We start from the raw sequence: 15,544 nt of genomic DNA, 5'->3' as shown, positions 1-15,544 counted from the left end.
GCATAACATGCCTTTGAAAGAAGATTACTCCTTGTAAGACCAGAGGGGCCATGTGTCACTACATTCCAATGGCACAGCAGGAAGTTTAGTTATGCTGATATTGGGATGGGTAGGCTTTTTATGCTGTGCAGTAATCTTGAATGACTGTGTGCTGAGCTGAGTCTGAAACTTGGTATTCAGTTCTTGGTTTGAAGCCAAGCCTATTTTGAGGAGTGTTTTTCAGTCTTCTACAAAGGAGATGGGGCTCATGATATTTGTACAAGGAGCACGGATCATTTATGGTCCGAGTCCTACTATAATTTAACTATATATTGACAACTGAAAAGTGCACTCTGCCCTTCGTCATAGGCGATTCAAGGTTCCCTTGTGTGTGTGATTAATAACAATGAATCTAGTGCAAAAACCAAAGATTGTGACAGTGCAGTTAAAAGGTCCTGAGGTTGTCAACAGACACTGCTGAGTTACAGTGGAGTTTTACTCCGAGTCTGGCTGCTCTCTACCTCATTTGAGACTTCTTGAGATCACTAAGTATCTTAAATAGATGTGTTCTATTTCCTAATGGCACCATCACTTTCCTACAGAATGAATATATTTGCATCAAAATTGGTATGTTTAATGCAAATCACCTTCATGTGATCAGGCTGGTTATATCCAAATCACAGGCATTTCAACCAAACAGAACCTACCACTATCTCCTGAAGTTGGGGAGGGAGGCGGAGTAGCAGCTGTAACACTGTTTTTATCCCAAATGGTCTCTAAAATACCTGCAAAGAAAAATATTGTTGAGAAAATCTAACCCTTATGTGTAGCATTTACGTAAGAATATTAACAAAGTTATCTAACGCCAAATTTCAGGTCACACTGTAGCAAGTGAGTTAGCAGAAACTTTGAGCAGTAACATGACGAGAAACCTTTGCACCATAGGATCCCAGCTCGCCCCAACATTTCCAAACTAACCAGGACTTAGTGTTTTATTTTTGAGGTTTATGGTAAAGAATTTTCTATTTCTGTACCAGCAGTCCTTTGTAAAGCTCTCTCCACTCCAGTCTCTGGTTGAGGTTATTTATCATTAATATAAATAGCTGGTACATAAGAAAAAGGAGCAGGAATAGACCATACAGCCCCTTGAGCCTTCTTCAACATTTAATATGATGATGGCTGATCTTCAGCTACAACTCCACTTTCCTGCCTGCTCCCCAATTCCCCGACAGATCAAAAATCTATCTCAGCCATATATATATATATATATATATATATTCAATGATGGAACATCCACAACCCACTGAGGTAGAGAATTTTGAAGACACAGAACCCTCAGTGAAGAAATTTCTCATCTCAGCCCCTTATCCCAAGACTGTGCCCGTGTTCTCAAATCCCCAGGCAGGGGAAATAATCTGTGTCTACTCTGTCAAGCTCTTTCAAGTCTTGTATATTTCAGTGAGATCACCTCTCATTCTTCTAAGCTCCAGACAGCATAGGCTAATTTACTCAGCTTCTCATCATAGGACAATGCTCTCATCCCAGGAATCAATCTAGTGAACCACTTCCAATGTAAGTATAACTTTTCTTAACGATGGAGACCAAAACTGCACTCAGTACTCCAGATGTGGTCCCGCCAAAGCCCTGTACGATTTTAGCAACACTTCCTTATTCCTGTACTCATATCCTCTTGCAATAAAAACCTGCATGCCATTTGACTTCATAATTGCTTGTTATAACTGCATGCTAGCTTGTGTTCCTTGTACGAAGTCCCTCTGAACATCAAGTTTTTCGCCTTTTAAAAAATATTCTGCTTTTCCATTCTAACTATGGAGTGAATAGCCTCACACTTTCCCACATTATACTCCATCTGCCATCACTGACTTCTATATCTTTTTTCAGCCTCTTTAGCCCCAACAGCTTGCTTTCCCACTTAGCCTCTTATCATCTACGAACTTTGATACATTACTCTGTACCTTCGTCTAAGACAATCATAAATAGATTGTAAATAGCTGGGGCCTGAGCATTGATCCTTGCGGCACTCCACTCGTTACTGCCTGACATCTTTAAAATGTCCTATTTATCTCTACTCTTAGCTTCCTGTCCATTAACCAATCCTTTATTCATATTACCCTCAATTCCACAAATCCCTATCTTGTGTACTAACCTTTGTGCGGCACCTTATCAAATGTAGTTTGGAAATCCAAGTATACTACATATATTAGTTCCCCTTTATCTACCCTATTAGTTACGTCCTCAAAAAATTCCAATAAATTTGTCAAACATGATTTCCTTTCATTAAACCATTTTGCCTTTGTCTGATCATACTACGATTTTGAGTGCATTGTTAAGAGTTCCTAATAGATTCCAGATGACTTATTAGAATAACTGGCCTGTAGTTCACTGTTGTACCTCTCCTTCCTTTTACCAATAGTGGTGTTACATTTGCTAGTTTACAATCTGCTGGGACAATTCCAGAATCTAAGGAATTTTGGAAAATCATAACTGGTGCATACCATATCTCTGCAGTTACCTCTTTTCGAACCCTAGCATGTAGGCCATCAGGTCCTGAGGATTTGTCGGATTTTAGTCCCTTGCGTTTCTCCAGCACTTTTTCTCTGGTGACATTAGTTACCTTAAGTTCCTCACTCTTTTTAGCACCTAAGTTACCCTCTATTTCCAGTATGTATCGTGTGTCTTCTACTGTGAAGACAAACAAAATACTTGCTTAATATCTCTATCATTTCCTCACTCCACCATGATAATTTCTCCTGTCTCTGCCTCTAAGGGACTGATGTTTACTTTACCTACTCTCCTCCTTTTTATATGCTTGTAAAAGCTCTTACAATCTCTTTATATGCCTGGCTAGTTTATACTCATTCTATTTCTTCTTTATCATCAACTTTTTGGTGACCATTTCCTGGTTTCTAAAACACTCCCAACCCTCAATCTTACTAATATTCTTTGCAACATTGTAAGCCTCTTAACTTAATAGCACCTTAACTTCATTAGTAAGTCACAAATGGATCCTTCTTGCTGAGATTTATTTATTTTAAATGGAATGATTTTGTTGCTCATTTTTAATTGTTTTTATTGCCATACCTTTTAGCCTATTTACACAATCAACCTTATCGAACTCTCTCCTTATACCAACGTAATTGGCTTTAAGATTCTTGTTTGGGACTGGATATGTTTCTTTCAAACTTAATATGGCATTCAATTATATTTTGATCACCAATTCCCAGTAGATCTTTTACTAAGAGATTACTAATTAACTTTGTTTCATTGCACAATACTACATCTAAAACAATTTTATCTTCGGTTGGTTCCACAACATTTTGTTCCAGGAAAGTATACAAAAACAGTCCACAAATTCATCTTCCAGGTCATCTTTGCCAATTTGATTAATCTTATAGACTGAATCAAAGTCGCCCCACTATTATTAGATTGCCTTTGTTACAAGCTCCAATTATTTCTTGCTTAATGTTCTGTCCAACAGCATAACCATTATTTGGGGGGCTATAATCTACGCTCACCAGCGTTTCTGACCCTTGATTACATGCCTAATCTCCATCTAGACTGATTCTACTTCCTGATCTTCTGAACCAAGATCCTTTCTCACTATCCTTATGTCATTCTTTACTTTCAGCCTACTCCCCCTTTTCCATTTGATCCATCTTTCTGAAATGCTGTGTACACTGGAATATTTATTTCACAACCTCAGTCATCTTGTAACCACATCTCTAATGGCCACTGGATCTAAACCATTTATCACTATTTGTGCCACAGGCTCATATATCTTATTAAGAATGTTTTGCACATTCAAATAAAGGGCCTTTAATTTTTAAACTATTATTTGCATGGACCTTATTCGCTGATACACTATTATTAAAACACTCTGTCCTTCCTGTTCCATTCTGCTTGTCTTTACCCATATCACTCCATTGTTCTATTGCCTTGACTCTTGTCTTTAGATTTCTAAATCTCCTTTCACCTGAACTCTCTCTCCCCTCTTTTAGTTTAAAGTCTACAGCCCTAGTTATACGATTTGCCAGGACACTGATCCCAGACTGTTTTAAGTGGAGCCCATCCCAACAGAAGGGCTCCCTTTTTCCAGAGTACATGTATCAGTGCCCCATGAATCAAAACGCCTTCTCAGACCACCCTGAACAAACGCATTTATTTCTCAAAGTTTGCTTGATCCTATGCCAACCGCTGCGTGGCTCAGGTAACAAATCCGTGATTACTACATCTGAGGTTGTGTGTTTTAATCTGCACCTAACCAAAATTTGAGTCAGTATTTGCAGTATTAGTTTGCCGTCACCTGTGTAAATCCAAAAACATGCAGGCTACTCTATTTGAAGCACATTCCACAAAATTTGCAAACTATGCTGTTGACTGAGCTTCTAAAGGGACTGCTCCATCAAAAAGAAGAATGTGCAGGGTTACGGGGAATGGCACTAGGTGAAGTGTCCATTCAGAAAGCCAGTACAGACATGGGCCAAATGGCCTCCACCTGTGCTGTAACAATTCTGTGATCTAACTCCTCAAACACTCTCAGCAGAACATCATTCCTAGTTCTACCTATACTGCTCGTTCCTACATGGACAACAACTAGATCTGCACAGTCCCAATCAAAATTTGATTTCAGCTGCAATGAAAGTCCTTCACCCTGGCACCGGGCAGGCAAAACAACATTCGGAGCTTCTGGGCGTAGCTGCAGAGAATAGTATCAACCCCCTGACTATGCTGTCCCTTAGCACGACAATCCTCTTCACCCTCCCCAATTGAATGGCATCCTGCATCACGGTACCAAGTTTGCTCATCCATCCTGCAATCCTTGTTCTCATCTACACAGGTAGCAAGGACCTCATACGTGTTGGTCAAAGTCAAGGGCTGAGGCTCTTCCATCACTTTATTCTGAGCCTTGTGCCTGCCAGGCTTGCAGTCACATCCTTCTGTTCTTGATTATTGACCAACTCTAAAGTTAGAGGTGTGACTGCCTCCATCTGTAACTCAGACTCCAGCTCAGTAACTCTGAGCCAATGTTGGTTGGTTGTTCAGAAGTACAATGAATTCCACAAACTCCCAAATGTTTCAATTACTACACATCACTTGCACTGCCATGTCTGTCTTATCTAATGTGATTAGTTAACTGCTTACTAAATTAGTAACTCAGTCTTTGTCAAAGCTTTTTGCCTTGCACTCATCAGGATGAATCACAAAAATACCAATTTCAGGGAAACAACAAATTTATACTGTATGAGAAGAGAGTGCTGATTGGTTTGCAAGTGGACTCTGATTGGTAGAATAGTTGCCATGGAGAATGCACCAGTTGGTGACTGACAGTTAACTGCCAAGTATTGTTTGAAATTTAAATTAAGCTTGACTGATTGGTCAAGGCATTGCCCCGAGGAATGAACCAGCGAATGGCCGTCAATAATTTTGTTTAGTTGAAACAGGCGCAATGTGCGTGTACATGTTCTTTCTGCAATGAACAGGGTCTTGTGTATTAATATATGTAGCTTGCAGTGCATGCAAATGTGCCACACTGCAAGCACGACTGATGATCTTAAATTGGTTGTTAGCGTAATTCTTAGCACACTGAGGATTATTTTGCAAACATTGTCTAATCACGGAATCGCATCTAATGTTGGGCATTGTGTTTTGAGTTTTGCAAGCATGGGCTTGGTTGGGTACAGTCTGTACCTTGCCTATTGCGAACAGCAAAAAGAACACACTATTTGATATGACTTGTCAGTCTTTGGGACGTACAGCCTACATACTTAGCATCACATTCAGACTGAAATTCATATACCACAATACTCATTTGCGATAGACAGAACGTTTTTTGGCTTGACAGCAACACCCTGTTGGTGGCATTGCTACAGCATAGTAGCAGCATGAAACAGCTAGCTTCACCTGTTGTGCAAATTTTTGAGATAGCTTGCCCTTGCATGGTAATCTGAGGTAGACTGGGCACTTTTCAGGGCTGAAAGTGATGGCTTTGTATTGTGCAAACTCAGTTTGGGCAACATAAAGCACAAAATAATCTGATCAGGGTATCCATTATTCTGCAGGATGCCTATGATGCGGAATTACCTGGAAAAACTCAGCAGGTCTGGCAGCATCGGCGGAGAAGAAAAGAGTTGACATTTCGAGTCCTCATGACCCTTCAACAGAACCGAGTAATATTACTCAGTTCTGTTGAAGGGTCATGAGGACTCGAAACGTCAGCTCTTTTCTTCTCCGCCGATGCTGCCAGACCTGCTGAGTTTTTCCAGGTAATTCTGTTTTTGTTTTGGATTTCCAGCATCCGCAGTTTTTTGTTTTTATGCCTATGATGCGCCCTATTTCAGCATCAAGCTTGCATGGTGAGCAAATGGCTTGTGCCCTATTTAAGAGATTTCCGTTAAGGCCAATCTTACGGTGCATGGAACTGGAAAAATCCTAACAAATATATTGACCAGTGAAGTAGGTTTGTCGTAGAAGGCTGTACAGAACCTCCTGGCAGGTTTCTCAACCAGTACATCAACGAAAGGGAGTTCATTTGACTGCTCCATTTTAAAAATGTCCATTAAGACACGCAAGGAAATTATTACATGCAGCTGCAGATTTAAATATAGCAAACATACCATCCATGTATCGGAAATATGGAAGGGGTAGGAGGTAAGGTGTCATTCCATTGAAGACATGTTTCTCACGGAAACAAACAAAAATGGTTGCGAGAGCTGAGACTATGGCAACACCATCTATTTGGGGGTACATGGCATCGTTAAAACTGAACTTAGCAGTGCAAGTTGCCAAGTTCATAAGTTCAACGAGTACTGATTCTCGCAATGGTAGCGGGTCGAGGTTGCCATGATATAGTGCTTCACTGCAAATGAACTCCCTTTCCTTGATGTACTTGTTGAGAAATCTGTCAGGAGGTTCTCTACCACAGTCTATTTCAAGCCTACCTTCACCGGTCAATATACATGCTGGCATTCTTACAATTCAACGTGCTATAAGATTGGACTTATTGACAACCTCGTAAAAAGGGCCCGAGCCATTTGCTCACCATGCAAGCTTGATGCTGAAATAGGATTCGCCAAAGGCATCCTGTGGTTAACGGGTATCCTGATCAGATCATTTGCGTTGCATATCGCACAAACTCATGAACGGGCCCAAGGTTGTCACTTTTGGCCCTGAAAAGTGCCCAGTCTCCCTCAGATTAACGTTGGAAAGGTAAGGGATCTCAAAAATTTGAGCAACACGTGAAGCTAACCATTTCACGCTGCTACTATGCAGCTGCAACACAAGTGGTATTCACCACTAACAGGACACTGCCATCAAAGCAAAACAACATTCTGCCTATCACACAAATGAGTAATTTGGTATATGAATTTCAATGCGAGTGTGATGCTAGGTATGCAGGCTGTTTGTCCCAAAGACTGGCAGATTGTATTAAACAGCACTTCTCTTCCATTGTTCGCAACAGGCAACAGACTGTACCCAACCAGCCCGTGTTTGCAAAATTCAAAACACAATGTCCAACATTAGGTGTTGATTCTGCGATTGGACAATGTTTGCTAAATAATCCTCAGTGTACTAAGAATTACGCTGACAACCAATTTAAGATCGTCAGTCGGGCTCACAGTGTGGGGCATTTACATGTACTGGAAGATACATATATTAATACACAGGGCCCTGTTCTTTGCAGACAGAAAGAACACGTACAGATATTGCGCCTGTTTCAGCTAAACAAAATAAATGACAGCCATCTGCTGGTTCATTCCTCAGGGCAATGTCTTGACCAGAGTCAAACTGCCTGGTTTAAATTTCAAACTCACAATAATCTGGTGCATTCCCCATGGCAATGCCTCTATTGAAGTCCACTTGCCAACCAATCAGCTCTCTTCTCATACAGTATAAATTTTGTTTCCCTTACATTGGTATTCTTGGGAACTGTCTTGATGAGTGCAAGACAAAAAGTTTCGACAAAAAGTCTTTTTCAGCAATACTCAAGCTCTGAACCACTAAACGATCTCCTAGCTTGGAGACAAAAGGAACACTAAACAGCTACTGGAAGTAAGCAGCACCTTCTTCCTCCTCTGCACTGAATTCCCACTTGTACCAATTTCCTGACTTAACACCTGGTTCATGAAGCACTCTATTCCCAGATCACGCTGTGCAGTAGCAAACAAGGTTTACTTATACAGAGAGCTTATTAATGCTCCAGTTAATAACACTTATTCAGACAACCGCTTTTAGTTGATTAACAATTGCGACTGCCAGGCAGTTTCTGTTAGCTAGGTATCTTATCTAGCTTGTAGTTTCTTTTGCAGTTTTAAAGCTTAAGACAGATTCTAATTGTTAATCTAAATTACCGCTCGAAAGATATTTAGAAACCCCATTTGCACCAAATTCCTGACTTAACACTTGGTTCACGAAGCACAGTGTTCCCAGATCACTGCTCTTCCCACAGTTCTGAAACTTGAATTGTGCTATATATCCACTGCTGGTGTTCCAGTTATTGCAATAATTTAACTGAGCCAGCAGCTTCCAGGAATTCAGGACTCTTCTATAAAAAGCAGCAGTGCTGACCAAGACGCAATGACAATGCAGCACTTCGTAGGCAGTAGCTGGGCTGGCACTTACAAGTAGGCTGAACCCCTACATAGGTGGGGCATCTATTAAAACAAATACCTGGCTAGGAGCAACATTTACTCTCACCCATTCTTCATGGCACAATAAAAGTTAGCTTATTCAATATTTTGGAGTGGCAGCTTTACATACACATTTCTTAGCACACACTAGAATGGGCCCATTACTGGGTTAGCAGGGAAGCACTTTGAAACAATAAAAAAAATCAGGCAACTGTGATGAACTTTGGGTTTCACAAAGCACAGTAATAGACTATTATTTCAGTCTACAAGCTCATTCACATATCATCACCAATGTACATTTGTCCTCGATGCAAATTTATTGCATTGTGGGGCAATTAGTTGGAAAATGGCTGAATAGCTCCAACTGGGAATTTTTCATAAAATTTCAGATTTTATTACATCTTCTGTGCTGGCATTATGACACAGCGGATGGTAAATGCTGAGCTGCTCAAATCCCAGAGGAAAACTTGAAACAGCTGCCATAACTGTTTTGCAATTTGTAAATTTTTATTTCAAGATGCATTCCTTAAATTCAGTATTAATAGGTCCACTGAGTCTTAGAGGTTTTTTACAAAACTAAATTAAACATTTAATAAAATAAATGATTTTAAGCACATACATAGGTCTACAAATTACTACTATGATAACTCCTAGCTCCCCTAATTAATCTAACTCCCAGTTACACCTCCGTTGAGGCAACAGTAAAACAAGATAGATTTCAACAGACCCAGGCAAAGCACACAATACCCTGGACAGTGATATTTAAAGTGAATTCTCTGAGCTTCGATTCCTGGAGACAGCAGCTTGATACATAGAGGCTGGAAGCTTTTCACACTTGTTGGATCTTAGAATGCCGCCTTCTTACACATAACCTCATCTCCTTTATACAGGTTTCCCCCTTTTAATGTAAATCTCATTGTCCCAATATAAATCTTTCATAGTACTAAAAATAAACACTCTTGACTAGGTGTAACACCTTACCATCTCTTTGAAATTCAAGACTCTGGTTTACCTAAAAACGCAAATATTCTTCACATCTCACATTCTAAAACTTCAGCCATGTTTACATATTTAGTATTTCAAACCTAATTTCCCTTCTGATACATCAAGCACCCAAACCAGCTGTCTGTAATTCAATTAAAACCCTACGCAAAGAGAAACTAATCCAACCCCCATTATTAGCCTACCTTCACAACAAATTACAATAATATTATGAAAATAGTTATATTTTCATGACAGCACAGCCTTCTTGTACAGGCCTGTTTAAGTACAGACTCAGCAAAGTGTTGCAAAATAGGAAGTTTATTGCACTTGGGAGGAAAACCACAGTTAACCTCTGTGTACATTACAGTGTTTTGAAGTTGAGAGGAAACCTCACTCGCAAATGAATATTTACAAAATATATAAATAGATGCATCTTAAATTGAAAGTGGGAATTTCCGAGCATGGGAACTATTGCAGCTTCTCTCATTTGCACCATTGACAAATTTATTATTTCTAAAGTTTGTTTCAATTTCAATAGCACATTCGAAATCTTTTAAAACGTTACCATCTCCAACAGTACAAAGCTGCAGCTTATGTAACAGGGCAAGGGTTGGTTGCTATGTGCCACCACTGAGTCATTATTGATTTAGTAGGGTAAGGGTTAATTATTGCGCATCTGCAGAGTTACTAAGTTAATCACTGTATCTGCAGTTACTATTGATTCAACCACTTGTGTTTATATAACACCTTTAATGTAACTATTTAAATTTTTTGTCCACTGCTTAGTGTCAGTAAGTGTGTAGAAAAAGCAAAGAAACAAACTAAAAACTAGATGCATTATAAATAATTGAGACTACAATATGGCAAAGCAGGTCGTCTGCCTGGTCTGTCATCTGTGCGAGTTTGTGGACAGCAAGACTGTCCAGAATGAACAAATCTGCAAAGATGCCTGCATCTTGAATCTCTCCAGCTCAGTCATTGAACTAGTGAGTTGGAGACACAAGCATGGGGAAATCTCTGGACAGTTTGCTGTCACACCTCATATGGAGGTGCAGGTTCCAAATGGGGTGGTATGAGTGATAGTGTAGAGAGTAAAAAGAACCCAGGTGAAATAGAGAACGAAGAATCACAGAAACTGATCCTATTCAAAAGATACAATGCACTTGCTACCTGTGAGGATAAGGATAAAGACTGTCAGAAGGGTGGCTAGAATGTAGACCATGGCACCTGGAAGAAGGAGGTTGTCCAAAAGAGTGGGGTGGGAAGGGGAAGCCTAATGTGAGAGTTTTGCAGGAGATTCAATAATCAGGGAGAGAGAAAGCATTTTATGCAAGCAGGATGAGTGTCCACATGGGAAAAGCAGATCGGGACGGTGAACATGTGACTGAAGGAATGGTGCGAGAATGAGGGGTTCCATTTCATGGGACAATGGCACCAAACTGGAACAGGGAGGCACTGTACTGCTGGGATAGGCTCCACCTGAACCAGGCTGTGATCAGGGCTCTAGCAGAAAGGAATAGGGTGGCCACAGGGATTTTAAATGGGGAGAACAGGGTTCTGTTGGAGAAGGTACTATTGATAATAGCTACATGGCTGCAAGACAGTCAGGGCTGGGAACCAAATATACCTGGTTAAAAAGGTCAAATGGTTAAGGATGAAAACATTTCAATAATGAGGATAAAAATAAGAAATAAGAAAATAGTGGCGACTTTACAGGTAAAATTAAGAAATAGAAAAGGATTTAAGACGATAGTATGCATTGTGTATAGGCCTCCTGGTGAGTACCTGTGAAGTCATAGCTTGTACAAATAGAGATCAGACAAGCATAGAGCATAGGTATTAATCAGGAATTTTAACTTTCATATAGATTGGGATAAACAGACTAGCACATAAAATAATGAATTTGAGAGTGTCTGAAATAGTTTTCTGCAACTATATATTCTAGAACCAATAAGCAGCCGGCCATATTAGTTTTGAGTAATTAGTTAGATTTAGTGAACAATCTAATCAGTGTGTGAACAGGTCAACATGATCAAGTTCAAAATAGTGCTTGAAAGAGAGAAGCAAGAGACAATTAAGATTCTAGATTTAGACAGGATTGGCTTCAATGGGATGAGGTAGAGGGTGTACACAGTAAACTTGGAAGATCTGTTAATGGATAAAAAAAAGATCCGTGGCCAATTGGCATCAGGAGCGGTGAAAATAAAATGCAGTTTGCAGAGAACTTCAAATACTTCCCTTGAAACCAACAGACGTACTTCCAAGTAAGCTGGAGTTAGCCAGTGATTGGAGAAAGGTTTTGTTTGGGGGCTGTGGCTGGCATGTTAAAGGGCTGTGCGCACATGGAATGCAGTGAGCACAAGGCTACCCAGCAATGGTGGGAGCAAAGGATATTGAAGATGCGCAAGAGGTCAGAATTAGACAAATGCAAAAGGGTTATAGGGATGCTGTAGTTTACACTATGCAGGGATTTGAAAACACAGATGAGAATTTCATAATGGAGGTGTTACTTGGCCAGGGCCAATGTAGGTCAGTGAGCACAGGAATGATGGGTGAACAGGACTTGGTGCAATTAAGGAAATGGGCAGCAGAGATTTGAATGACATCGAAGTTGGAGGGTAAAACATGGAAGCCAGCCAGGGGTATGCTGGAATACTCGAGTCTAGAGGTAATGGAGGATGGGATAAAGTTTTCAGCAGCAGATGTACTGAGGCAGGGGTGGTATCTGGTGATGTTACAGAGATGGAATTAGACTGTCTTAGTGATGGTACACAGATGTGTGATCAGAAGCTCATCTCAGGAATTTTTTTTATTCTTTCATGGAATTGTGGGCATCACTAGCTATGCCAGCATTTTTATTATCCATCCCCAATTTAAATTCAATAAAATATCTGGAATTAAAAGTCTAGTGATGACCATGAAACAATGTTGATTGTTGTAAAAACCCATCTGGTTCACTAGTGTCCTTTAGGGAAGAAAATCTGCTGTCCTTACCAGGTCTGCCTACATGTGACTCCAGATCCACAGCAATGTGGTTGACTCTTAACTGCCCTCTGAAATGGACTAGCAAGCCACTCAGTTGTATCAAACTGCTAAAAACAAGTCAATAAAGAATGAAACCGGATGGACCACCCAGCAACCACCTAGGCACCGGAAGCTATAATGGCAAACTCAGCCCTGGCAGCCCTGCAAAGTCCTGATTACTAACATCTGGGGTGCTTGTGCCAAAATTGGGAGAGCTGTCTCAGACTAGTCAAGCAACAACCTGACATAGTCATTCTCACAGTATCATACCTTACAGGTAATGTCCCAGGACCACCTTAATCCCTGCAACAGGTGATGAGGGAACAAGAAAGAGAAAAACATACTAGACCTCATCCTCACCAACCTGCCTGCCGCGGATGCATCTGTCCATAACAGTATCAGTAGGAGTGACCACCTTTATGAAGACGGGGCTTCATCTCCACTTGAGAATACCCTCTGTGTTGTGTAGCACGACCACTGTGCCAAATGGGATAGATTTCGAACAGATTTAACATCTCAAGATTGGACATCCATGAGGTGCTGTGGGCCATCAGCAGCAACAGTATTGTACTCATCTACAATCTGTAGCCTCAAGGCCCATCATATCCCCTACTCTACCATTACCATCAAGCCAGGTGATCAACCCTGGTTCAATGAAGAGTGCAAGAGGGCATGCTAGTAGCAGCACCAGGCATACATAAAAGCGAGGTGTCAACCTGGTGAAGCTACAACACAGGACTACTTGCATGCCAAACAGCATAAGCAGTAAGTGATAGACAGAGCTAAGCGATTCCACAGCCAACGGATCAGATCCAAGCTCTGCAGTACTGCCACATCCCGTTGTGAATGGTGGTGGATAATTAAACAACTCACTGGAGGCGGCAGCTCCACAGATATCCCCATCCTCAATGATGCAGGAGCCCAGCACATCAGTGCAAAAGATAAGGCTGAAGCACTTGCAACAATCTTCAGCCAGAAGTGCCGAGTGGATGATCTATCTCAGCCTCCTCCAGAGGATCCCAGCAGCACAGATGCCAGTTTTCAGCCAATTTGATTCACTCCACGTTATCAAGAAACGACTGAAGGCACTAGATACTGCAAAGGCTATGGGCCTTGACAATATTCTGACAATAGTGGAAGAACTTGTGCTCCAGAACTTGACACGGCCCTAGCCAAGCTGTTCCAGTATAGTCACAACACTGGCATCTACCTAGCAATGTGGAAAATAGCCCAGGTTATGACATGTCCTGTACACAAAAAGCAGGACAAATCCCAAACCCAGCCAATAAGCACCCCACCAGGCTACTCTCGATCATCAGTAAAGTGATGGAAGGGATCACCAACAATGCTATCAAGAGGCACTTGCTTAGCAATAACTTACTCACTGGTGCTCAGTTTGTGTTCCACCAGGGTCACTCAGCTTCTGACCTCATTACCGCCTTGGTTCAAACATGGACAAAAGAGCTGAACTCCCGAGGTGAGGTGAGTGTGACACCAAAGCTGCATTTTACCTAATGCGGCATCAAGGAGCCTTAGCAAACCTGGAATCAATGGGAATCAGGGGGAAAACTCTCCACTGGTTGCAGTCATACCTAGCACAAAGGAAAGTGGTTGTTGGAGGTCAATCATCTCAGTTCCAGGACATCATTGCAGGAGATCCTCAGGGTAGTGTCCTAGGACCAACCAGCTTCAGCTGCTTCATCAATGACCTCCCTTCCATCAAAACGGCAGAAGTGGGGATGGTCGCTGATGATTACACAATATTCAGCATCCTTCGCAGCTCCTCAGGTACTGAAGCTGTCCATGTGCAAATACAGCGAGACCTGGACAATGTCCAGGCTTGGGCTGACAAGTGGCAAGTAACATTTGCGCCTCAAGTGCCAGGCAACAACCATCTCCAACAAGAGAAAATCTAACCATTGCTCCTCGACATTCAATGGCATTACCATTACTGAATCCCCCACTATCAATATCCTGAGGTTACCTTTGGCCAGAAACTGAACTGAACTAGCCATATAAATACTGCAGCTACAAGAGCAGGTCAGAGACTAGGAATCCTGTGGCGAGTAACTCACCTCTTGACTCCCCAAAGCCTGTCCACCCCATCTACAAGGCACAGGTCAGGAGTGTGATGGAACACTCTCCACTTGCCTGGATGAGCGCAGCTCCAACAACACTAGAGGACAAAGCAGCCCACTTGATTGGCACCCAATCCACAAACATTCACTTGCTCCACTACCGACGCACAGTGGCAGTAGTGTGTACCATCTACAAGATCCACTGCAGGAGCTCACTAAGGCTCTGTAGACAGCACCTTCAAAACCCACGACTGCTACCATCTAGAAGGACAACACCACTACCGCCTGGAAGTTCCCATCCAAGCCACTCACTATCCTGATTTGAAAATATATTGCCGTACCTTCATTGTCGCTGGGTCAAAATCCTGGAGCTCCCTCCCTAACAGCACTGTGGGTGCACCTACACCACATGGACTGCAGAAGCTCAAAAAGGCAGCTCAACACCATCTTCAAGGGCAATAAATGCTGGCCTAGCCAACGATGGCCACATCCATGAATAAAATAATAAATTGCCCTTGAAAAGATAGTGTGAGCCACCGTCTTGAACCACTGCAGCCCATGTGGCACACCCTGGAGTTAGGGAGGGTTTTGACCCAGCAACAGCAAAGGAATGGTGATATAGTTCCAAGTCAGGATGGTGTGTAGTTTGGAGGGGAGCTTGCAGGTGGTGCTGTTTCTCTGCATCTGTTGCCCTTGTCCTTCTAAGTGGTAGAAGTGACAGTTTGGAAGGTGCTGTTGAAGGAGTCGTGGTGAGTTGCCGCAATGCATCTAGTAGATTGTACACACTGCTGCCACTGTGCAGTGGTGCACGAAGCTGTTGTTGAAGATAGT

At 41.7% G+C, this 15,544-nt stretch overlaps 1 protein-coding gene across 1 annotated transcript in view; it reads right to left on the bottom strand.

Annotated features, from left to right (window-relative positions):
* Positions 1–15,544, bottom strand: part of xpo6 (exportin 6) — a 122,173-nt gene that overhangs the window by 52,977 nt on the left and 53,652 nt on the right. The window contains exon 6 of the mRNA XM_078558752.1: positions 655–764. Within this exon, the coding sequence (XP_078414878.1) occupies positions 655–764 (110 nt within the window). The remainder of the gene's footprint in view (positions 1–654; positions 765–15,544) is intronic.

The sequence above is a fragment of the Cetorhinus maximus genome, chromosome 15, assembly GCF_964194155.1.
Source record: "Cetorhinus maximus chromosome 15, sCetMax3.hap1.1, whole genome shotgun sequence".
NCBI classification, from domain to species: Eukaryota; Metazoa; Chordata; class Chondrichthyes; order Lamniformes; family Cetorhinidae; genus Cetorhinus; species Cetorhinus maximus.
The sequence above is the reverse complement of the archived record's forward strand: the minus strand, read 5'-3'. Positions and strand labels throughout refer to the sequence as shown.